The sequence below is a fragment of the Nyctereutes procyonoides genome, unplaced genomic scaffold (genome assembly GCF_905146905.1).
Source record: "Nyctereutes procyonoides isolate TBG_1078 unplaced genomic scaffold, NYPRO_anot_genome, whole genome shotgun sequence".
Lineage (NCBI taxonomy): Eukaryota > Metazoa > Chordata > Mammalia > Carnivora > Canidae > Nyctereutes > Nyctereutes procyonoides.
Genome location: NW_026575041.1, coordinates 1,044,563 through 1,069,422, shown reverse-complemented (window position 1 = coordinate 1,069,422; position 24,860 = coordinate 1,044,563). Strand labels below are relative to the sequence as shown.

At 43.5% G+C, this 24,860-nt stretch overlaps 2 protein-coding genes across 2 annotated transcripts in view; one reads left to right on the top strand and one right to left on the bottom strand.

The window, feature by feature from the left end:
* The window catches only part of RNF121 (ring finger protein 121), an 83,107-nt gene extending 75,894 nt beyond the window's left edge, over positions 1-7,213 (bottom strand). Inside the window, exon 1 of the mRNA XM_055320609.1 lies at positions 7,142-7,213. Coding sequence (XP_055176584.1) covers positions 7,142-7,204 — 63 coding nt within the window. The 5' untranslated portion in view covers positions 7,205-7,213. The remainder of the gene's footprint in view (positions 1-7,141) is intronic.
* Positions 7,214-7,385: 172 nt separating this feature from the next.
* Positions 7,386-24,860, top strand: part of XNDC1N (XRCC1 N-terminal domain containing 1, N-terminal like) — a 40,150-nt gene continuing 22,675 nt past the window's right edge. The window contains 9 exon segments of the mRNA XM_055320713.1: positions 7,386-7,930; positions 8,643-8,737; positions 13,562-13,737; positions 15,588-15,729; positions 16,524-16,679; positions 18,521-18,667; positions 18,670-18,698; positions 22,615-22,697; positions 22,939-23,111. Of these exon segments, the coding sequence (XP_055176688.1) occupies positions 13,693-13,737; positions 15,588-15,729; positions 16,524-16,679; positions 18,521-18,667; positions 18,670-18,698; positions 22,615-22,697; positions 22,939-23,111 (775 nt within the window). The 5' untranslated portion in view covers positions 7,386-7,930; positions 8,643-8,737; positions 13,562-13,692.

The following is a 24,860-nucleotide window of genomic DNA, read 5'->3' as shown; positions in this document are numbered from 1 at the left end:
CTCATGGGAGACACACAAATACATGACCCCAAATTATCTCTGTAAATGACGTCACATACTTAAGTAGTAGAAATATCCAATGTAGGACAAAATTAGAAGTATACAGTACTCACACCACCCAGAGTGGTTAGGATCGCAGGTGCTGGAGTCATCTTGGATTTGAACACTAGCTCTGTCACATAGCTAGCTGTATAACACTGGACAAGTTACTTAAATTCTCTATACCTCAGTTTCTGCATCTTTAGGATGGGGATAACCATAATAGTAGCTACGGTAAGGTTTTGATGTTAAATTAGATAATGTACTTAAACAGTTGGCACAGGACCTAACACTAAGTATCTTATTTTGCCTTTGACACCCACCTGCTGAGCCCTGGTCTCAGAATCTTCCTCAACACAGCCTTCTAAGCATCTATTATCATTCAGCTGTGTCTGAGGTAAAACAAATCTGCTATTCCTAGTCTAGAGCCCAAGTGTATTGTTTACTATGCTTTTTTTCTTACTACACTATGCTATTATTCATTTTATATGCCTTAAACACAGTCCAAAGATAAATGGTCAGATATCCAAGATTAAACTTCAGTCACACATGCCTCAATCCCTCAATAAGATCTTGGTTTTGGTCAAAAATCTCTAGAGAAGAAAACCCCTGGAAACAAGGAACATATATCAAGTGTCTATAGGGAGAGACCCACAGGAGGGGGAAAAAAAAAAACACAACAAAACAAAGCTATGATTACTACTTTAAGGAAGCAAGGGATTTCTACTGCCATGCTGCTAGGGGTTTATCAGTCTAGCAGGGAAGAGGAGATAGGACATGAATTGCCACTTCCTCGTTGATTTACCTACCATACCTACTGCCTAGCACAGCACCTGTGACATGTTTTTTTATCAGTCTTTCTCTTCTCATGCGAGTCCATGAACTCCGTGAAGGCAATTATCACGCCTTCTCCATTTTGGTATCCTCAAGCATAGCATAGTGCCTGGCACACAAAAGGTGTTTCCGAAAAAGTTGATAAATTTATAAATGAACACAGAAAAAAAACCATCAAAGGCAAGGAAAGAAGACATCAGTGTAGATCAGAATACTTCTAGAAGTCAAGTTATCAGCCTTGGGCTAGAACCTTAAGTACAGGTGGATTTGGAAACACACAGAGAGAAAGGAAAGACATTCTAGGCAGACAGGACAACACCGACAAAGACCTGACAGTAACCAGAAACATGGTGCACAGTATGTTAGAACCAGAAAGAGTTTTAAACATGATTTAGTCCAGGGGTCCCCGTGTGGCTCAGTCAGTTAAGTGTCTGCCTTCAGCTCAGGTCACGATCTCCCGGATCCTGGGATAGAGCCTGCATAGAGCTCCCTACTCAGCAGCGAGTCTGTCTTTCCCTCTCCATCTGCCCCTCTCCCTCCCTACTTATGTTTACTCTCAAATAAATTTGAATCTTGGGGATCCCTGGGTGGCTCAGCGGTTTGGCGCCTGCCTTTGGCCCAGGGCGCGATCCTGGAGTCCCAGGATTGAGTCCCGCATCAGGTTCCGGGCATGGAGCCTGCTTCTCCCCCCTCCTGTGTCTCTGCCTCTCTCTCTCTCTTATACATATATATATACATATATATATACATATATATATACATATATACATATATATATAAAATAAATAAATCTTTAAAAATAAATAAATTAATAAATAATAAATTTAATCTTGGGCAGCCCAAGTGGCTCAGCAGTTTAGCACCGCCTTTAGCCCAGGGCCTGATCCTGGAGACCCAGATCGAGTCCCACATCGGGCTCCCTGCATGGAGCCTGCTTCTCCCTCTGCCTGGGTCTCTGCCTCTCTCTCTCTCTCTCTCTGTGTCTGTCATGAATAAATAAAATCTTTAAAAAAATAAAAATTAAATTAAAAAACATTGAATCTCAAAAAAAACAACCATGATTCAGTCCAACAGTTCAATTCTCATAGAGATATTGTAAACATTCAATAAAAAACCACGTACTACTGAGCAGAGGAGCTGGCATATTACAAATACTAACTGGTAGCTATTATTACTATTACTCAAAAATAATAATTATACAACACTTAGTGGCTGCCTGTTGTATGGCAGGCAGCATGCTGAGGGAAAGAACTACAACAATGAGCAAGATAGACTTGGGCTTTCCTCTCTCATCTAAGAGTTTGGTGGGGAAGACAGACAAAATAATCCTTGGTAGGCCTGGGCTAGGAGTATGGGGGAAGGCAGCTGAAGGAACAAACGGTAGGGTCATCCAATCAGGGGCAGTCACAGATAGCACCTTGATTATCAAAGTGTGTCTTAAGATATACAAGGGGTTCTGAGTCTCTTCAAGGACCCCAAGGCTTCAAATCAAGATTCTTCTTGAAAATAGGTATGGCTGGGATCCCTGGGTGGCGCAGTGGTTTGGCGCCTGCCTGTGGCCCAGGGCGCGATCCTGGAGATCCGGGATCGAATCCCACGTCGGGTTCCCTGCATGGAGCCTGCTTCCCCCTCTGCCTGTGTCTCTGCCTCTCTCTGACTATCATGAATAAATAAATAAAATCTTAAAAAAGAAAATAGGTATGGCTAAATAAAGGTTTAAAAACCACCAATCTAGTCCAATCTCCTCTTTTAACAAGAATAAAATAGGGCCCAGATGAGGTAAATTACATACTTGAGGCAACAATACCTCAAGTTAGTTGTAGACTGGGATACTTGCTTTGAACTTGAGCTGCAAACTACTCACTGATCTGCATGATATAACATCATTCTGGCAGATGAACAAGCATTGAGAGTAGACACATCCAGAATTCACAGGCACTGGCCAGACAGGCAGGCTGGCCCTGATTGGATGTTGACATGCTTTTTCTACCTTAGATCCCAAGCCAACTCTCTGTGCCAAAATGAGGTCTCCAATTTTTCTCTGAGGTTGGCCAGCTACACCTTCCAGGAGGAGCTAACTGGCTCCAGGAGTGGGTCTGCTTCTGGGCCACCTATCTCATAACAATGGTTTACCCTACTAACATCCTCCAGGGCCATGTGGTTTGGCAAGTTGAGACCAAGAAATGAGTTTAACCAGTTATTACATCCTGTTTAATACCTAGCCTAGGCTGGCTAGACCCATCTCTCATCTCCCTAACTACCCCTAAACTAATCACTCCTCCCATCCAGGAGGGTTAGCAGAATCAAGCTTTCAGTAAATTAAAGGACCTGTATAGAAAAAACAACATTCCTTTTGTCAATCCCTACTTTATATCTCTCAGGAATGAAATGCTACTTCATGTTTTGGAGATGAAACTTCTGTATATATTGGGACGCCTGGGTGGCTCAGCGGTTGAGCATCTGCCTTTGGCTCAGGGTGTGATCCCAGAGTCGTGGGATCAAGTCCCACATCAGGCTTCCTGCAGGGAGCCTGCTTCTCCCTCTGCTTATGTCTCTGCCTCTCTCTCTCTCTCTCTTTCTGTCTCTCATGAATAAGTAAATAAAATCTTTTTTTTTTTTTTAAAGAGAAACTTCTGTATATAAAGAAAGGGGTAGTTTACTTTGGTAAGATGAGTTTGCAGTTTAGGCCTTTAAACTGAGGGGAAACAAATACTTTGGAATCTGGAAAAATATATGGGTTTAAACCACTTAGTAGTTGCAAGATCCTAAGCATTCTCAAATACTCTGAACCTCAACTTCCCTAATTATAAATAGGGAATATTAATAAAATCACTGTCACAAATGTGAGGCTCAAAATGCTCTTTTGAATCACAGTCACTTATGAAATGTACTGTATCAATTTTCACATGAGATCATAAGACTATACAGTTTTAAATTACCTACCCAGAGGGGATGCCTGGGTGGCTCAGTGGTTGAGCGTTTGCCTTTGGTTCAGGTCATGATCCCCAGGTCCTGGGATCAAGTCCTGCATCGGACTCCCTGTAGGGAGCCTGCTTTCCCCCTCTGCCTATGTCTCTGCCTCTCTGTGTCTCTCATGAATAATAAATTTTTTAAAAATTACCTACCCACAGCACAAATAATAGAGAAATGGAACGAAGGTGCTCAGTACAGCACAGGCTAAGCTCAGGATAGCACAGGCAGACCTGGGTTAGAATGTGAACCTCCCCACTCACAAACAGTAGAATCCTAGAAAAGTTATGCAACCTCAGTCTTCTCATGTATAAAATGCAGTTAATACCATCTAACTCGGGGGATCCCTGGGTGGCGCAGCGGTTTGGCGCCTGCCTTTGGCCCAGGGCGCGATCCTGGAGACCCGAGATCAAATCCCACGTCGGGCTCCCGGTGCATGGAGCCTGCCTCTCTCTCTCTCTCTGTGACTATCATAAATAAATAAAAATTTAAAAAAATACCATCTAACTCACAGGGCTGCTGCTATTAGTAATGAATGAGATAATGCAAGTAGATTATTTTAAACAGGGGCTGGTTTATGGTAAGGACTCAATAAACTGTAACCTTTCCTAAACCCTCTTTTCCAAACACCTCTCCAAAACAAGAGAGGCATTTTAGCAAAGCCTTTTTCACCTCAATTACTAGAGAAGCAAATAATGAAAAGACAAAAGAGGAAAGGAATGAATGAACTGATGGCTGCTATTCCAGACCACTTATCATGCTAATAGCATCTGATATTGGAAAACACAAGTACAATATCCTGAAGACAAAACCACAGCATGTGCCATCTTTCCAAAGAAGTGGCAAAAAGTACCAACTTCCTCTTAGTTAGGCTACCCGCTACCCTTATCCGGTGCCTTAAGGTAGTCTCCCCATCAAACAGAAAAGGGCTACCGGAAGACAACTCTATCACCACATGCAAATCACTTTTTTGTAAACCCAATCTTTATTTTTTCAGCTCAAAACCCACCTCTGTCAGAAAGATTTCACTGACTCCCCCTAGCAGACGTAAGTGCTTGCCCCACTGAATTTTTTACACAGTTCCATTATAACAATTATCCAGCACTATAGAGCTATTTGCGTGTCTCTTCCCCACATTGTAACTTAGGGTAAAGATCCTGTCTTACTTTTGAATTGCCAGTGCATAACACACAGTAGACCTCCATAATTACAAATTATAAGGATGAATTTCACCTTCTTCACTAATTAAGGCTGCTAAGAAACAGCTAGGTAGACTTTAATAGAAACTCACATAAACTAAGGTCCGCCAGACCAGACCCCTGGTTTTTTGTTTGTTCGTTTGTTTGGGGGAAGGGAACTTGAAGGGATAACTGGCTGTTCCTGCTTGTCAGAGTTATTTTCTCAGACACACAAAAGATAGAACTAGTCCATATAGAATTTCCAGACAGATTATATTCTTTCTCAGTAAGTAAGACAAGTTAATAGAAGTTTCTGGGACGGATGCTGGTGGTGACATATAAAGCTGATTTCTAGGCATGACACTCTAATAAGTCTATAACATACTCATAGTATATTACACAACTAGAAGCTCTTAAGTTCTTAAAACATAAGAAAAGCTAAGAAGCAAAAATCAAAAGTGTCTTAGATCAAGACTTTTTCTTTTCTCCTCTCCCAGTACTTTTGCTCTCTATCCCAATAGACCCTGATATACATAACCGAAATAAGCCTCCCTCAAAGGAAAGCTCATGACTAACAAACCATACGTAATAACTTTAATACCATATTTACTTTTTCCAGGGCACTTTCAAACACACCTCACTGAACCACAGCCAACTGTAATCACAGAAACTTAAAGCTGGAAGGGGCCTTAGAGGTCATGTCCACAGCCACCCGCTGTCACCAACTGAGCGATATCAAATACCTCTAGTGGTTGGCAGGTATGGGTCTAAAGCGCTTCTTTAAAAACCTCCCCCTGCTCTAACCACCTGTCACTTACTCAGTCTCATCCTGGCACCTTAATCATCCCACTCAGGTAAACCGAATCCACTAAGTCATCCCACCACGAAGCAACAGTCTTGACTTCTCCAGTCCACTTCTACTCCCTTTCTTTGAGCCTCACCCCCAGTCTTCCCCAGTCACCCATCCCCAAAACCAAGACCTCTAATATTCTGATCTCTCAGCGATCCCCTCGATTCCACTCCTGGCAATCAATCCCTTTCCTCCCATCCCTCTGTGCTGTCCATCTACTGTCCTGTGCAAAGTCACAAGCACCCCTTGTTCTGAATATACCTTTGGCCTCAGAATCATCTCCCTTTCCTTTGTCACCTTCTCTTTACTTCTCAGCGACATCCCTTCATTCCTTTCAAACTCAGGGTCTCTTTTCCCTCCCAGTGATTCAAGGGCCACTGGTAATTTAATACATCAGTTGTTCAACGCCCATTAAACAGGAAAAGGGGACATACATCCTCAAGGAGCTCACCTTCAAAGAACTAATACGTCCAGAAGGCGCCAGAAGTAGAGAATCATTTATCCCATAAGATTCAGTTCCTCTGGGAAGCCCCAAATGAATTGGTCCCCTCTTTTCAGTGCCACCATTATACCGCTGATGCAATGACTTGTCTGCCTTGTGGGTCTCCCACCGCTAGGCTATGGGCTGTTCCATGGGAGGGCCCCTATATCCCTAGCACTTAGCCCAGGACTCAGCACAAAGACAGCATGTAATGTTTGTCAAATGAGTGAATGAATTCCGGTATATAACCATTCATTCATCCATTCAGTGCCCAAAACTTTACTGAGTGCACATTATGTACAAAGTCCTAGAGTGTAAGGATAGGTAAAATAGTTCTTACATAAAAATAACGCCATAACACTAGTAGACTAGCACTCTCCCGCGGTCCGCGTCCCCAACCCCCACCCCAAATCCAGGCTCGACTCTCCCACGGCGAAAGCCCGGCCTTCCCTTACAGAAGTCCACGCCCCTCCAACTCAAGCTCCCTCTGAGCCCTTCAGTCACACCCTAGGACCCCCAGCTAATAATCTCAAATCTTAACCCCCCCACCCTCCCTGGCTTCTCTCCCTGTCCTCCATCTCCACCCTTGAGGTTACTGCAAGTCTCCTACCCCCGTGACCGCCTCTGAGTCCCCGAGCCCAGTGTACCTCTGATTTCACTCTCCTCGCACCCGCCCCCCAGTTGGCTCCTTCCCTTTCAGGGTCCCGCCTCCCCCAGGACCTTACTCTCCTCCCCTCCCTTCAATTTCAGGCTGAGCCTCTTCCCTCCTTGACTCTGAACTCTTCTTACCTCATCTAGCTCCCGTTCCCCGGCAGCACCTCCTCCAACCTCCACCTCCACCACTGCCGCCATCTTCACAACTCTCCCCCCTCCCTTCGTCCCCCCGCTAGCCAGCTGCTTCCGCCGCTCAAGTGTTCCTAGCCAATCGGCGGCTCGAGCTCCAGCAGGGGGGCGGGGCATCAAGACAGGCGGAGCTCCGAGAGGGACTAAGAGACCGTCTACCTGCTACTGCGTAAAGGTCAGGGAGGGAAGGTTTCCGTGCACTTCCAAGCTTCCGTGAAGGAGGGTTCTTGGAAAATGAGAAATTGGGTTTGTATTATTTTCAGTGCAAATATTTCACCAATTCTCCCTTTTGGACAGCCAAAGAGAAGGGTCTCTAAATCGTCAACTTTCGCGACGCTCCCTCACTCTGAGCTCCAAGAAGTGAAGCGTGGAGGCCAAGGACTACGTTTCCCAGAATGCATTGAATCTGACCCGGAAGCTTAAGCTCCGAGCTCTGAAAGACTTGCAGCGAGTGAAAATTTGCATAATATATGCCTAAAAATATACATTTAAAAATAGACGTAAAGCATACATAGATACACACGAAATGTATTTTTCTTGCTGTTAGCGAATGTCTTCTTGCCTCGATGGGAGTCATTTTTCAGAAACAGCGGCTTCTTGAGGCCACAGAACAATTTCCTGGACCTGGAGAGGCGTCAGAGGCGTGATCCAGGTCAGACGGCGGAGGTCAGAGGGCCGAATTGGCGGGAGAATGGGTTCGTGGTCCACGATCTGAGGCTGCGGTGGCTCTTCGAGGTCCGTTGTCCCGGGTGAGGGGCTTTGGGAGGCTGTTGATGCGGAGGGAAGTTGCCGAGAATGGGTGGCGGAGCAGGAATGCACAAAACAGCGTGTTCCAAGGTTTTTTCTCTTTTTTGGGGGGGGGGGGTGCTGCGCGGCTTAGCCTCCCGAAGCTAGAGAAGAGCCTCGCGCGACCTCCACTGCCCCAAACTGCTTCTTGGCCTCTCACGCCCTAGGATCACTTCACACATCTCGATACTCTTTCCGACTACGCGTCCTGCATCCCCAGCTCCCATCTGTATTCTCTGTGCTGCGCCCCGACTTAAACTTCCTAACTCATTTCCAACCCCTTGTTAGCCTTACTTCTGGACAACAACTTACAGCCTGTGGCCCCTGCACACTTAACCCCTGAGCATCCCAGCTGGATCTATGGGGGAGAATAGTGCCAGGGATGAGCAGTGGACTCACACTAGGGTGCCTGTCAACTTTGTTTTAGGAACAACCAGAAGTTACAGGGTAATATTTACACCATCTACAGGCATCTTGTTTACTTAAAATGGGAATTGTTCTTATTATGTGAAACAATGCAGAGAATATTGTAAACACCTTATACCCAATCACCCCAAATTGACTATTGACATCATGATCAATTTGCGTCCTCATTTTTTAAAAAGATAAAATAATACAGATATTATATAAGGTTGAACTTCTCTGTGTCTTCGATTCTCAGACCCAGTACCCTTTCATCTTTCCGAGACACAACTACTGTCACAATTAGCTGGATATGCTTCCAGTCTATGGGGGAAAATTCTGTGTATTCACAGTGTAAGTGTATTCATTTTGTTTTTTGATGAACCTAAGTGCTGTTTTCTATATCACTCTGTAACTTACCCTTTCGCTGTATTTTTTGAAGACTGTCCATGTTTATGTATATTTACGTCTAATTCATGTCTTTTAACAGATAGTATTCTATTATATAATATATATAGTAATTCCCGTATTCCCATTTATCCATTCTTCAACTAATGGACATTAGAATTTTATGGTTTTTTGCTATTAGAAATATTTTATATGTCTCATGGTCTTAGAGGAAGAAGGAGTTGCAGTTTCTTTATTACCAGGAAGTATAAGGATTTTTTTTTTTTAAATACGGATTCTTGGTCATTCAGATCTTATGTGAATTGTATTTCTTTTTTTTATTATTTTTTTTTAATTTATTTATGATAGTCACAGAGAGAGAGAGAGAGAGGCAGAGACACAGGCAGAGGGAGAGGCAGGCTCCACGCACCGGGAGCCCGACGTGGGATTCGATCCTGGGTCTCCAGGATCGCGCCCTGGGCCAAAGGCAGGCGCCAAACTGCTGCGCCACCCAGGGATCCCGTGAATTGTATTTCTATCTTCTTTCCAGTTTTCTATTGGACTTTAGTCCTTTCTTACTGATTTGTAATATTTGAAAATATACATTCTGAATACTGTCCAAGTTTTTATGAGTTGTGGATATCTTCTTCCTGGCATTTCTACTTTAATCTTGTTTTTGTTACCTTAAAGTATTTTTCATGTTTCCATCTTTGATTCATTTGAGGATAATTTTTCAAATATGTTATGAGGTAGGGATCTACTTGTATTTTTCTTCACAAGTAGACCAAGTTTTGGGGGTTTTTTTTTGTTGTTGTTGTTGTTTAAAGATTTTTATTTATTTATTCATGAGAGACAGAGAGAGAGAGAGAGAGAGAGACACAGGCAGAGGGAGAAGCAGGCTCCATGCAGGGAGCCCGATGTGGGACTCGATCCCGGGACCCCCAGATCACGCCCTGAGCTGAAGGTAGACACTAAACTGCTGAGCCAGGATCCCTGGGTGGCGCAGCGGTTTGGCGCCTGCCTTTGGCCCAGGGAGCGATCCTGGAGACCCGGGATCGAATCCCACGTCGGGCTCCCGGTGCATGGAGCCTGCTTCTCCCTCTGCCTGTGTCTCTGCCTCTCTCTCTCTCTCTGTGTGTGTGACTATCATAAATTAAATAAATAAATAAATAAATAAATAAACAAATAAATAAATAAATAACTGCTGAGCCACCCAGGCGTCACTGGACCAAGTTTCTGAACACCATTTATTACCTCATCTTTTTTCTTAATATTTTATTTATTTATTCATGAGAGACACAGAGAGAGAGAGAGAGGCAGAGACACAGGCAGAGGGAGAAGCAGGCTCCATGCAGGGAGCCCGACATGGGACTCGATCCTAGGTCTCCAGGATCAAGCCCTGGGCTGAAGGTGGCACTAAACCACTGAGCCACACGGGCTGCCCTACCTCATCTTTTTTTTGACAGACTCATGACTCTGTTCTATCTTACAATCAACAGGTAAATTCCCATTTATATGTGTCTGTTTCTGGGATCTGTTTGTCTGTCTTTTAGAATTTGTGGCCGTTTATTTGTTGATGAGTTTGTCAGAATCTTCTGCTGAAATTCTGATTGGAAGTATATTGACTTAATAAACTACTCTTTTCAATGGCTTTTTGTACCTACTGTGTTTCAGCATCTCCCCGAGGTGTGAGAGATGATGAACATGACAAAAATCTGCATCCTAAAGGTGCTCTCTACATAGTGAGGTAAACAGGCCATTGCCAAAAAATAAGAACTACAGCATGTACAAGCGTGAGGAGGTTGGAAAGCACTTATCTTGGAGAACTGCAAGCAGTTTGATAGACTGTGCTCCTCATGAAAAAGATTGTATATATCTTACTCCTCATTGTGTATTCTATACCAATACACTGCCTGGTACCTACTAAAATATTAACTAAATAAAATATCCAAGATTGACAGCTTCAGGGTCCCCAAGCCTAGAGTGTAGTTTGGGGGCTGGCCAAGTCAGTCATCTGTGTTAGTGATGAGAGATGGAGTTTTCACATCAAATCACAAATGTAGAAGGAAAAAAAAAAAAAAACAGGCATCCCAGTGGATGCTCAGTGGTTTAGTGCCGCCTTCAGCCCAGGGCCTGATCCTGGAGACCTGGGATCAAGTCCCATGTTGGGCTCCCTGCAGGGAGCCTGCTTCTCCCTCTGCCTGTGTCTCTGCCTCTCTCTCTCTCCTCTGTGTGTTTCTCATGAATAAATAAATAAAATCTTAGAAAAAAAGTCACAAACGTATGCTGGGAGTTTCTCCAAAATAGAGACCATATCTTATTTATTATTTTTATATATCCAATACATCTTTTTGTGCCTAGAGTAAGAAAAAATGTTGAAGTTCAGTGAGTGCCTATAGTGGGAATAATCAACTCTAATTAATCTGAAGGCCTAGAGACTCATTCTGCATTCTTCCCACTTTGAAGCCGTGGCACCGTATTGAATGTGACCTATGAAGAGTGCTTGACTTTTGGATGACCTTCACTGTTTCCACTGTCATAGCAATCTACCCCACTATGAGCACTCCATGACTGCTGGCCCTTTGGAGCTCAATTTTTATGGTCATTCATTCAGAAGACATTTGCTAATCTGGAACTATATGTTTCTCCCTCTTATATTGAAGATACAGAAATGAATTAGACATGAAGCTTGTCCTCTAAGAGCTTACAGTTGGTCAAGGGACATAAGACATATACTCAGATGGGGCACCTGGGTGGCTCAGTCAATTAAACTTCTGCCTTTGGCTCAGATCATAATCTCAGGGTCCTGAGATCGAGCCCTACATTGGGCTCCCTGCTCAGCAGAGAGCCTTCTTCTCCCTCTCCCTCTGCCACTCCCCCTACTTATGGTCTCTTGTTCTCTTTCTCTTTCTCTCTCTCTCTCTCTCTCTCTCTCTCTCTCTCTCGTAAATAAATCTTTAAAAAAAAAAATGGGATGCCTGGGTGGCTCAGCAGTTAAACGCCTCCCTTTGGCCCAGGAAGTGATCTGGAGTCCGAGGATCGAGTCCCACATCAGGCTTCCTACATGGAATCTGCTTCTCTCTCTGCCTATGTCTCTGCCTCTCTCTGTGTGTCTCTCATGAATAAATAAAATCTTTTAAAAAAGACATATACCTAGATAATTGTAACACAGAATCAAGAGGATGGAAATATCAATTGAGCTGGTTGAGATGGAGATGATATTTGAGCATCAGAGATGCATTTGATTTGACGAGTGCAAAAGGGAAAGAACATTTCAAGCAAAGACAATGGAATGAAGAAAGTCTTGGAGATGAGGGGAAGAAATTGGAGATTGAGGGAGTAGGGAAGGAGGCAAGAAGACCAAACATTATGGCCAGAAATGTATTAGGAATCATGGACTCATTCTTAGGGGCCATATGGGTAGCAAACAAGGGTAAAACGGCAGGGTATAAATATTTGGGGAGAAGGGCAGCCCCGGTGGTGCAGCGGTTTAGTGCCGCCTGCACCGCAGGGGGTGATCCTGGAGATCCTGGAGACCTGGGATCGAGTCCCACCTCAGGCTCTCTGTATGGTGCCTGCTTCTTCCTCTGCCTGTGTCTCTGTCTCTATGAATAAATAAAATAAAATCTTTAAAAAAAAAAAAGAATCTAGTTTTTGGGATCCCTGGGTGGCGCAGCGGTTTGGCGCCTGCCTTTGGCCCAGGGCGCAGTCCTGGAGACCCGGGATAGAATCCCACATCGGGCTCCCGGTGCATGGAGCCTGCTTCTCCCTCTGCCTGTGTCTCTGCCTCTCTGTCTCTCTGTGTGACTATCATAAATAAATCATAAATAAGTAAAAATATATATTTGGGGAGAGATCACACTTAGAGGCATTCAGGCAACTTTAAAACACCTCTACCCAAGGAATTGTTGAAGCCAGGTGATGGATGAGTAAAAGTCCATTATACTAATATGTATGTTTTTGCATATATTTAAAATGTTCCATAAGAAGTTTGGCAAAAGACAAAGTGCAGATGTCCATAATGAGCTTTCAATATTTTTATTTTATTTTATTTTATTTTTTTATGATAGTCACAGAGAGAAAGAGAGAGTCAGAGACATAGGCAGAGGGAGAAGCAGGCTCCATGCACCGGGAGCCTGACGTGGGATTCGATCCCGGGTCTCCAGGATCGCGCCCTGGGCCAACGGCAGGCGCCAAACCGCTGCGCCACCCAGGGATCCCATGAGCTTTCAATATTAAATAAAACAATGAGAGGTAAAATACATCCTCTGATGAAAGGAGTAGGAGCAGATGAAGCAGAAAATGTAGAGCTCTACATTATAGATACTTTGAGGGGCAAAGCTGCATTAATATTTATTAAGTGATTCCTAATAGGGGAGTAACAATGAAAAACAAAGTTAAGATTGATTTTGTTTTATTTTTTACTTTTTAAAAGAAGGTTGATTTTAAAGGGAAGAAAAAATTAAGATATAATTGAACATTTGTCGCATCTTTGCTATGTACTAGGTTCTAGTGGCATAATATAGGTGAATGATTAAAGGCACAACTCATGCCTTTGGGAGTTCACCTACATATTAACCCACTATTATCATAGTAACATATTTTGTACTTGCCACTCTGTTGCCCTGTGAATGCATTCCAGTTGTTTCATGTTTGTTGGAATCTCACCTCCGAGCCAGATCTGTTCCCTGCCCAGTGTCCATCATGGGCACCAGAAACAGTCTTACTGCTGCAGAAATTACCAGAGAACCAGCCGTGGCTAGTTTGTTTTTCTTATGTTTTTTTCTTCAGGAGTAACGTGAGGATTCTTTCTCTTCTGGAAGCTGACAGAACCAAAACATAGGCAGTGCCAAAGTGGTGACGGAAGAAATCTTAGGAGAAAGTATTTTTGCCTTGTACTTGGAAGAACTGCTGGGCCTACCATGGCTCCTGTAAAGATTAGCCACGTGGTATCATTTTCCTCTCAGGTAACCTTAATTAGCAGGCATAGTTTTTTCTTGGTGACTGAAAGGAGTGACAAGAAAAGGAGACTTGGCTGCACTTTCAGGAAACTCCCAGTTTAATCGAAGAGACATTGCCCCTTCTTTGGAGATCCAAAGTCAAAGGAGGACACATAGGTCTTGTGCTCAGATTGTTCCCAGAGCAATGCAGGATGGGTAAAAGAAGCATTCCCAGGAATTAAAAGGTAAAGAAGGAAACGTCAGGATTCCACCCTTAGTTGGAAGGGAACTGCTAAAACTATAGGTCTACGGTCTGTACCAGGGTAGTTACTCTCTCATTGAGAGCAGGCCAGAACACTCAGAGTCATCTCTGACCTGTGAGGATATCAGCCCCACCATCAAAGGTGATCTCAGCCTCCTCCCTAGAAGTTCACTTTCTGGAAATCCCGATTATCCCAATTAGATCTAGATGCTGGGCCCTGGGCCCAGGATTGATCCAATGTGGTGATTCTTAGGGACTTCCCACCCTTTCCCACCCTTTCCTCTGTTGTCAGAAAATTCTATCCATTTACACTTTCTTCCCACTCCTCACCTTTATTACCTTATGTTTCTCAGAGGGTACCTTGGCATTTTGGGTGACATAAGTCTGCATTTATAGCAGGATCATTATGACAATCAAAAACATCCCCGCTTATTTTGGAAAGACCTTTAAGAGACTCTTTAAGAACTACTATGTCAACTCCTAAGTGAAATAAAATAAATATTACCCATATTCTTCTTACCAACATAATCAGCCGGAATGGTTTTCTTCATACACTGAGCCTTATAAAATGCTAGTGATCATTCCTTACCACCTAATACTGAGGTTTTCAAACTATACTCTGTGGGCACTCAGTTCTGGAAATGCAGGCAGTCTTTAGGCCCCCCAACCTGTGTTTTAACCAGAGCTTTGTTTTTATTTGTGGAAAATACACACACACACACACACACACACACACACACATTTTAGGGTATTTTTTCAGTTAAGAGGATGGATTTTATTGCTAAAACAAAATTGAAAACCATGAATATAATCTCCCTCCCCTTTACTTAGGGATGAAGAAACTTAGATGCAGAGAGAGAAAGTAGTTTGCTCAGGGCCTTTCCACAAAAAAATACTAATTTTGAATTCAAACCAAGAATTACTTTATTTCCAACCATCAGTTGTAAACTTAGAATAAAAATCCTGGCCTTTCTTTTCTCATAGGGTTAAAGATAAATAGATGTCTGTGAAAGCGCTTTATAAATGAAAAGAAAGAAATAGTGCAGTGTGGTGGTTAAGAGCTCTGGATTCAGAAACAGGTGTTCTAACTTTGGTTATTTGGCTTTGTGGCCTTGGGTAAGTTTCTGAACCTAAGCTCAGCTTATCGATCTGTTAACTAAGAAACTGTTAAATAAACTAAATAGTAAACTAAAGTGTTACAAGAAGGGATGCCTGGGTGGCTCAGTGGTTGAGCGTCTGCCTTTGGCTCAAGATGTGATCCCAGAGACCTGGGATCGAGTCCCACATCAGGCTCCCTGCATGGAGCCTGCTTCTCCCTCTGCCTCTCTCTCTCTGTGTGTGTGTGTGTGTGTGTGTGTGTATAAATAAATAAAATCTTTTTTAAAAAAAGTGTTAGGAGGATGAAATGAGGTAGTTTTGTAAATAAAGGAGGGGTAAACGGTCTGTAAATCCCCTGTCATGTGATAACTGTATTTTTATGGACCATGTAGTGTTCCTTCTACCATGTTAAAATGCCTGGTAAGGTTCGAGAATGTAGGGGTCCCTCCTTTGCGGGCATCCTTCTTGGCTTTGGTTCAGTGAGGTTTCTGATTTGCTCCGTCTCTCTCTGACATAGGATCCCAAGTATCCTGTGGAGAACTTGCTGAACCCAGACAGTCCAAGGGGACCTTGGCTCAGCTGCCCTCAGGACAAGAGTGGGCAACTGAAAGTAGAACTCCAGCTGGAGAGGGTAGTGCCCATTGGCTACATTGATGTGGGTGAGTGAGTTCTCCGAGCTCTGGAAACCTCTGTGTGAGACACAGGAGTAACATTCCCCTCCAAATGTGCCACCAAAATGTCTCTATTCAGTCGAACTGAGCACCTTCCATGGTGTGAACGTGAGATATGGCCCTTGCCCTGGGGACAGGTGTATGGTGTTGGCAAACTCTGAGGATTCTGTTCACATAGAATGCAACAGGGATAGCATTCCCTGAATTATGCAATATACCTGCCCTGCTTTGATCTAAGCAGACTGGGTAAAGCCTGAGGACACTGACATAATTATAAATGCCAAGAGGTAGAACCTGTATACACCTCTAAATATCATTGTCAAGAGCAGGCTGGGGCTGAGCTCTGCATACTAATCTAAGAAGGCTCCATAGGAGTTTATGGGCTGAGAAGGTTGGCCTTAGAATTCTCTGGAGTAGAGAACTGACATATACCATTGGTCTCAGCTCTGTCAGGACGGAGCGGTGTCAGGCTCCTTAGCAGGGGTTAATAGAGAAATATTAGCATTGCCTGCCAGAGCCAGAGGATGAGGAAACAGAAAGTCTACTGAGTCAGGGAAGGTTTCCAGCTGATAGGACCACTGTGAACCTTCATATTGTTATTTTGTGGACTGAGATCTCGTCCACTTCAAGTGCTGGCTCACTATGTTCCTTGATCTTTCTAGGCTTCCAAATAGCCCCAGAATAGAAGAATGTCCTTTTCCTACCCAATTTTTTGTGCGCAGTAGGGGGAGCATCTGTCTTCCCGTCACCTTTAAATCCTTCTCTTGACCTTTTGTCCCCAGGTAACTGTGGCTGTGCTTTCCTGCAAATTGATGTGGGCCGTTCTTCCTGGTCCCTGGACAGACCTTTTGTTACCCTGCTCCCTGCAACCATGCTCATGTCCTTAGCTGATTCAAAGCAGGGGAAAAACCGCTCAGGTGTCCGCATGTTTAAGGATGGTAAGGAAGGGCACTCGGTGGCTCAGTTAAGCGTCTGCCTTTGGCTCAGGTCATGATCCCAGGGTCCTGGGATTGAGCCCCATGTCAGGCTCCGCTTTCAGCGAGGAATCTGCTTCTTCATCTCCCTCTGCCCCTCCCCCTGCTTGTACTCATCTTGCACAGTCTCTCTCTCTCATAAATTAATAAAATCTTGAAAAATTAAAAAAAATTTTAATTAGGCGACTTCCCTGACTCAGGCCACCTCTCCGAGTCAGGGAACCTCGCCCGGGAGCGCTCCCTATTAAAGCACTCTCGAACCTTAAAAAATAATAATAATAATAATTAAAAAAATAAAAATGGTAAGGAAGGCGAAAAGCAGAAATGAGAGAGTCTGAGCAAGAAAGATTATGAGAAAGAGATGCTGTGCTGTGAAGCTAGATGACCTGCTATAGAGGGCCATGGAGCTGAGGTGGTAGGTGGGCTTGGAGGAGAGGCCTGTGCAGGTGCTCGGTTATATCTGGAGTAGGTAGGGAGCGAATAGCTGTGTGGTGTGTTTGTGTATGAGTTCTCTGTGATGAGAATAGATGATAGCCGAGAATATTGATAAGCTATCATTTGTATTTACACATAACATGATTGGGTGGAGGTGGCTATAGAACTCTTATTTGTGAGTAGTGTTTTTATTTGTACAAATGTACATTAGTGTGAGTACAGTAGTCCCCCTGCAGTCAACCACAGCCCAGAAGCAGATGATGCTCCTTCTGACATAATGTCAGAACGTCAAGTAGTAGTGCCTGCATCAGTCACCTCACTTCATTTCATCACGTAGGCATTTTATCATCTCATAGCATCACAAGAAAAAGGGTGAGTAAGATATTTTGAGAGAGAGAGACCACATTCATATAACTTTAATTATGGTATATTACTATAATTGCTCTATTTTATTATTAGTTATTGTTGTTAATCTCTCCCTGTGCCTTATTTATAAGTTCAACTTTATCATAGGTATGCACGTATAGGAAAAGACGGTTTGTATCTGTAGTTTCAAGCATCCACTGGGGGTCTTGGAACACGTGCCCTGCAGATAAGGATAGACAACTATACACATGTTAGTAGAGAATGTTTCTGTAAGTGATAGAAAACTATAGGATGGATATATTGAGGTACTATACAGTAGTTCCTGAGTGCCAATCTATGCAAATCTCTGTGTTCACTAGGCTCTGCAGAAGAAATATAAGATCTGATTCCTGGCCTCTGGGGATTAACAGTCTAGCAAGGATTTATCTATGTTGAAATTCAGGTGTTTGTAATGTCTCAAAGGAAGAGTGATATGGGAGGAGCACAGGAGGTGCAGGAGCTGAGGTACTACCAGATAGTGCTGGGAGCTAAAGGTGGAAAGGGTTTGCAGCATTGGTATGTCATAGTGTGAAGGCCATGGAGTGCTGAGGGAGGCAGAGGTCTCGTGGTCCAGGAAGAGTAGATGCAGCTCCCCACCAGGCAGGTGGTCACCTCAGACCCCAACGCTACAGGTACATCCTGTAAAATAAGATATTGAGAAGGTCCCCAGAAAGTTGTAGCATGAAGATGTGCTCATGCCGGGCACGGTGTGGGACGCTGAGGAGGGATGGTGGGAAGGCAAGGCCCTGGGTCTGAGTGCACCTTGGTGGGTCTGCATGGTGCTGCATGCCAAGCACCAAGGCATGAGGGGCCAGTTACTGATGACCTCCATTCTTCCTTTTGTTGGAGTTTACCCTATGCAGTCCTGTCTCTTCTTCCCTCTCCTCAATACTGACCTTCTCATCCTTTCTCCCTTCCATTCACACATTTCCTTTCCCTCTCATTTTCTTTCTTTTTCCTTTGAGGTGATTTCCTGGCTCCAGCCTCAGGTGAGTCATGGGATCGACTTCGCCTGACCTGCTCCCAACCGTTCACACGTCAGCAGTCTTTTGGCCTGGCCTTCCTCCGGGTGTGTTCCTCCCTGGACTACTTAGATGACCCTGTGAGGGCTCCCTCAGCCCCGAGAGCTCTAGGCTGAGCCAGGTATGTATGATGCTAGAAGAAGGACTTCGTATTTTCCTACCTTTTTTTTCAATTTCTGGGTAGAAAGCTGGCGCTTGATTGAGGGATAGACACGTGTGCACGTACACATACACACTCAGATGAAAACATAAATGGGCTTGCTACCCTTTCTTACAGGTGCCAGTTAACATCTCTCCTCCCCATTGATCCGTGGGAGATTCAAGGGAGTGAGCCTTCAGTACAGTGAAGCTATTAGACCACTCATTCTTTATCAAGAGTGAAGTTTCTTTCTGGATTCAAACTTAATCTCATCCTTTAGGCTTAGGTTCCTGTGGGCTGTAGCTTTCATCAGACTTTTCCTTCCGGCACCTGCAAGTCCTGGGGCTCACTGTCTGTCCATCATCGTTCTCACCTGACCCACCTGCCAGGAGAACCAGTTATAATCTTAGATACGTGTTCTGCAATTTCATCTGTTTTCCTGCCTTCTCTCCCCTCACAGCACACAAATACTGCCAAGAGACAATGGATAGGTATCTGGTCCGTTTCTCTCCCCTTGTCTCAGCCAGTCTTCTAGTTATTTTTTTCCTTCTAAGCCTATTCTGGCTCCCCCTGCTTTCTTGCCACTGGTGTCTTCATTAATCTTTCTGATACCCTCCATCATAATTCACTCACAAACAAGTACAAAGACAGAATCACATACAGCTAGAGTCATAGAATTCTAGAGGTGAAAAAATACTTAGAGATCATCAGGCCTCATTCTACACCTCATTCTCCATCTCAGCTAGGAGAACCTCCATATTCAGATTCACATAGTGACTCAGAGCAGAGGAGGGACTAGAGATCAATTCTCCTGCCATTGTACCACAGGCCTTCCTATGCACACAGTATAGCTCTAGAAGCTCCAAACATCTGACATCACCAAAAGAAGCTCAGCCCCAGGAGTCAATGTCACAGGTGTCATTGCTGTTAAAGTTACTGAGAAAAACAAGAGACTGGGCATGAAGAAGAGAAGAGGAGATGCTTTTGTAGTATAGCCTTAGGAGAGACCCAGGGAACTGAGACAAAGTAGAGCCTAGCCTGAGATTTACTCCTCCTTCTTTGGAAGGGCTGAAAAATGCAGCAGGACCAGTGGAAGCAGTTCCAGTGCTCTGCCAGATTCTGGTACTGCAGTGCCTAGGGGCTGACATGAATGGAGCTACAGCACCGTGGCCCCGGCTCCAATTAAACGGAAGCTCTGCGAAATTAGGGACCTGTTTGTCTTATTCCATACTGGTTCTTGGCAGCTAGAACAAAGCATGCAAGTGGGTTTTTACAATAACTGATCATCCAGGGGCAAATTGTAGATAGGAACACCATAAAATTTACCATCCAAACTGAGAGACACTTAAAGTGCAAAAAAGAGTGCCATTAATTATATCAAGACAACAGTATCATCCCAGGCAAATCAGGACATGTGGTCTCCCTAATTATAGGCTAAATAAGAGTTTCTTAGAGCCTTTTCCATTTTGGCCATCTAAATTACCCTGCACCCGGGATCCCTGGGTGGCTCAGCGGTTTGGCGCCTGCCTTCGGCCCAGGGTGTGATCCTGGGGTCCTGGGATCGAGTTCCGCATCGGACTCCCTGCATGGAGCCTGCTTCTCCTTCTGCCTGTGTCTCTCCCTGTTTCTCTCATGAATAAATAAATTTTAAAAAATTAAAAAAAAATTACCCTGTACCTTTAAGACCCAGGTGGGATAGCAGAGGGACTCAGCAACCCCAGAGCCGTAATGTCAAAGGTGTTGAACATTAATAGCAGAGTGAAACATACTGCACACACCTCAGTGAAACCACAGGGAAAGAGATCCCGAAAGAAACATTTCTACTCCTAAGGGTTGGTGCATGGAAATAGGTTGATGGCACTTGGTTTTATAATTTAAGATATCTAAAATTCCATAGGTTTTTTTTTCCCTAATGTGTCATTCTAGTGATATATTATAGTGAAAGCAAAACATAAGGGCTTTTTAGCCCTATGAAATAAGATCTTTTGTGGCACTGGTTTTTCCAGTTAGGAAACAGAAGCACAGAGAAATTTAGTGAGATGCCCCAGGTCATGTGACCAAATAAGCCAAGCCACCTGACTACATTTAATTTGTGCATAGGATCCCAATTCCTAATCTCATTTAGAGTTAAATAAACCCATCCAGTTATCTTTTCTAGTAACATTCACTGTAAAATTTATGAGACAAGGCAAAGAAAAAATAAAATCCCTGGAAAATTAAAATATTTCAAAATTAGTGGTAGGTCCAAGATGAAACTATGATGGAACTTATAAAATATTAAACCATGAATGCGATTACTTAAATAAATATAACAAGCTGTGAATGTGAACAAAAATACTACTTCCCATATTTGCAGAATGAAGCCAAGGTCATGCTTCACAAGAAAGATGTTTATCTCTAATAGAATGGCGCAGCGGTTTGGCGCCTTTTGGCCCAGGGCGCGATCCTGGAGACCCGGGATCGAATCCCACGTCGGGCTCCCGGTGCATGGAGCCTGCTTCTCCCTCTGCCTGTGTCTCTGCCTCTCTCTCTCTCTCTCTCTGTGGCTATCATAAATAAATAAATAAATAAATAAATAAATAAATAAATAAATAAATAAATAAATATTAAAAAAAAAAGAATCTGTGATAAGGGCACCTGAGTGGCTTAGTTGGTAGAGTATTGGACTCTTTTTTCATGATAGACAGAGAGAGAGAGAGGCAGAGACAGAGGCAGCGGGAGAAGCAGGCTCCATGCAGGGAGCCTGACGTGGGACTTGATCCCGGGTCTCCAGGATCGCGCCCTGGGCTGCAGGCGGCGCTAAACCGCTGCGCCACCGGGGCTGCCCCAGAGTATTGGACTCTTGATTTCAGCTCAGGTCTTGATCTCAAGGTCATGAGTTCAAGCCCCATGTTGGGCACAGAGCCTACATACATACATATTAAAAAGAAGAGTGTGATAGAAGAATCAGAGCTGCAAATTAAGGACAAAATTTTTTACTTCTTTTAAATTCAAGGGAAAAAGGAAATTTGGAAAAATAAAAAAGGAAATAGGTACAGATGAATTGACATGGATAAATTGAATTTTGAAAAATAGAAACTGTAGCACATGCCACATAAAATCTATATGGAAATGATCTATTGCATGATTATCATGCAGACATTTCTAGAGTTAGAAGTAAAGAGGTTTATAAAATACCTATGATAGTTACATATAGTGGCTACTGCTAGTGGCTAGGCTAATACTTGTGGCATCTATATATACATATGTACATACACATCTCTTTCTATCAATGGGTAGAAATGATGGCTAAAATTGGTAGGTTTTTAGTTGCAGGTGAACAAAATTGTACACAAAAGAAATCATACTGGAAATTAAACAATATTATTAAATAATATTTAGAAGAGAAAAATGATAAGAATGTTCTCTTTTGAACTATTTTTAAATATAGAGAAACATGGGTATATTTACGTTGTCTCCTAGGTGTATAAAGAGAGAGAGGTGATTTGAGTTTTGTACCTACACGAATCAATTTTATGTACATACAGATTGAAACTACATATGTATATATGTAGTTTATGTGCAGCATATATATATATATATATATATATATATATATGCTTTCAAAAGTTTGCACATGATTGTCAGTCCTCTGGCCCTGTTTTTCCCAAAAGCATATATTCTTTGATCTTTCTGAATAATGACAAAACCCTTAGCATTGGGAAACTAAGTATACAAAACTACTGGATCTCATACCCTAGAGCCGGAAGAGAGTGTGCACACAAGCAAAAGTACCACATGAAGTTATAGTAAATATACTTACTCATTAAGGTGAAGTCCTCAGGTTTGGGACTACCCTGATACTTGGTGGCAGTGCCCCCTGGTGGTGAATGTGTGTTGTACTCCATTTTCTTCTCAGGGTTCTGATGCTCAGGAGTCTGGTCCCAGTCCCTGGCTGGCTAATCCTTCCATTCGGAGGACATTCTTCCCAGATCCTCAGACGTATGTAGCTACCAGAATCGAGTTTGCTTGTCCACTTTTCATTTTTTTCTCCTAAAAAAAGAAAAGCCTACAAAATCATTCACAGGCACTAACTGCCTGGTTTCCCCCCACTTAGTCACATCCTCTAGACCTAACTCTGTCTGTATATCAAAGTGGCTTTCTTGGTTAGATGCTACCGACTTGGGTGAGCAGAATGAGAGTCTCTGTTCTAAATGAAACCAAGTCTCTGTTTTCTCTGCAGGAGCACCAAGGACAATTCAGAGCTTAGGGATATCCTAAAGCACCTGCAGCCAGGGTCTTTGGGACGTTCAGCCCGCATGGTGCTTTCAGCTGCCCGCAGGGTACCCTCTGCGAGTATGGCAAACACAAAAACCAGCCACGTGGAACCAGGTCCCAGTCACCCAGCCAGCGCAGGTGAGTCCCCACAACCTGCCTTTGGCTCCTCACTCTCCCTAGCCCCATCCTTCCTCCCTGAATCCACTGCTACTATCCAAGGATGCCTTACCAATGAGACTTCATGTGGGAAAAAAAACAGTTGTCAGTATCTTGTTACCAGAAGAGAAATCAGATACTGTATAGTAATAATTGAAATAACACTGGCCTGGAAGTCAGGAATCCATATCTCTTTGGGCCCCAACTCCCACATCTTCAAAGTGAAGGAATTAAAGCATATGAATAGAGGCCTCTTGCACCATTAATGTCTTGTGATCCCTTCAGAAGGACAGTTAAGTCAGAGTAGTGGTGTATGGAGCATATTGAGTAAAGCAAGGGAATAGCATGATTTTATCACAGAGGAAGAGAGGATTAAAAATGTCGTAGCTCCTACTTTGCACCAGACAATGCAAGGGCACTTTTACTAACTTAAGTATTTAATGTTCATAACAAACCTATGAAGTAGATACTGTTACTGTTATATTCATTTTACAAAAGAACCAAAGGTTCAGAAAGGTTCTGAATCATACAGTTAATCAGTGGCAAAACCAGAATTTGAACCCCAGAGTTCTTGTTTTTTACTGTTCTAGACAGCAAGAGAGAAAATAAGTAGAGTTTCATTGAAAACCTTTAGTTTCTCTCATTGCTTCATTGGGAATTTTTTTTTTAAGATTTTATTTATTCATGAGACACAGAAAGAGGCAGAGACCTAGGCAGAGGGAGAAGCAGGCTCCCTGCAGGGAGCCTGATGTGGATTCGATCCCAGGATTCCACATCCTGAGCCAAAGGCAGACACTCAACCACTGAGCCACCCAGGTGGCTCAATTTTTTTTTTTTTTAATTTGACAAAGATCAAGAACAGACAAGCAGGAGGAGTTGCAGGCAGAGGGAGAGAGAGAGAAGCAGGCTCTCTGCTGAGCAGGGAGCCCGATGCAGGACTCAGTCCCAGGACTCTGGGGTCATGACCTGAGCTGAAGGCAGATGTTTAACCAACTGAGCCACCCAAGCACCTTCATTGAAAAAAAATTTTTTTTAATTTATTTATGATAGTCACATAGAGAGAGAGAGAGAGGCAGAGACACAGGCAGAGGGAGAAGCAGGCTCCATGCACCGGGAGCCTGATGTGGGATTCGATCCCGGGTCTCCAGGATCGCGCCCTGGGCCAAAGGCAGGCGCCAAACCACTGCGCCACCCAGGGATCCCGAAAAAATTTTTAAAAAGGAAACAGTTTGGGCACCTGGGTGGCTCAGTGATCTGAGCCCTAGCTCGCTCTCTTGGTTGTTGGTAGGATTCAGTTCCTCCTGGGCTGTCAGACTTCCCTCACTTCCTTCACCATGAGAGCCTAGAGCATCTCATAGTGTAGAAGCTTGCTTCATCACAGTAAGCAAGCTACAGAGCAAGGGGGCAGGCAGCAAGAAAAAGGTCAGTGGGGTGCCTGGCTGGCCAAGTCGGAAGAGCATGAGACTCTTAATCTCGAGGTTCTAAGGTCGAGCCTCATGATGGATATAGAGATTACTAAAATATAAATAAACTTTTATGAAAAGAAAAAAGAAGTCAGTCTTTTATAACCTAATCACAGGAGTGGCATCCTATCACTTTTTGCCATAATCTGTTTATTCAAAGCAAATTACTAGGTTTTGGCTAAATTCAGCAGGAAGCATGAATACCAGGAGACAGGAATCAATAGGACTCATTTCAGAAGCGGTGTGCCATAAGGAAGGATATAGTTTA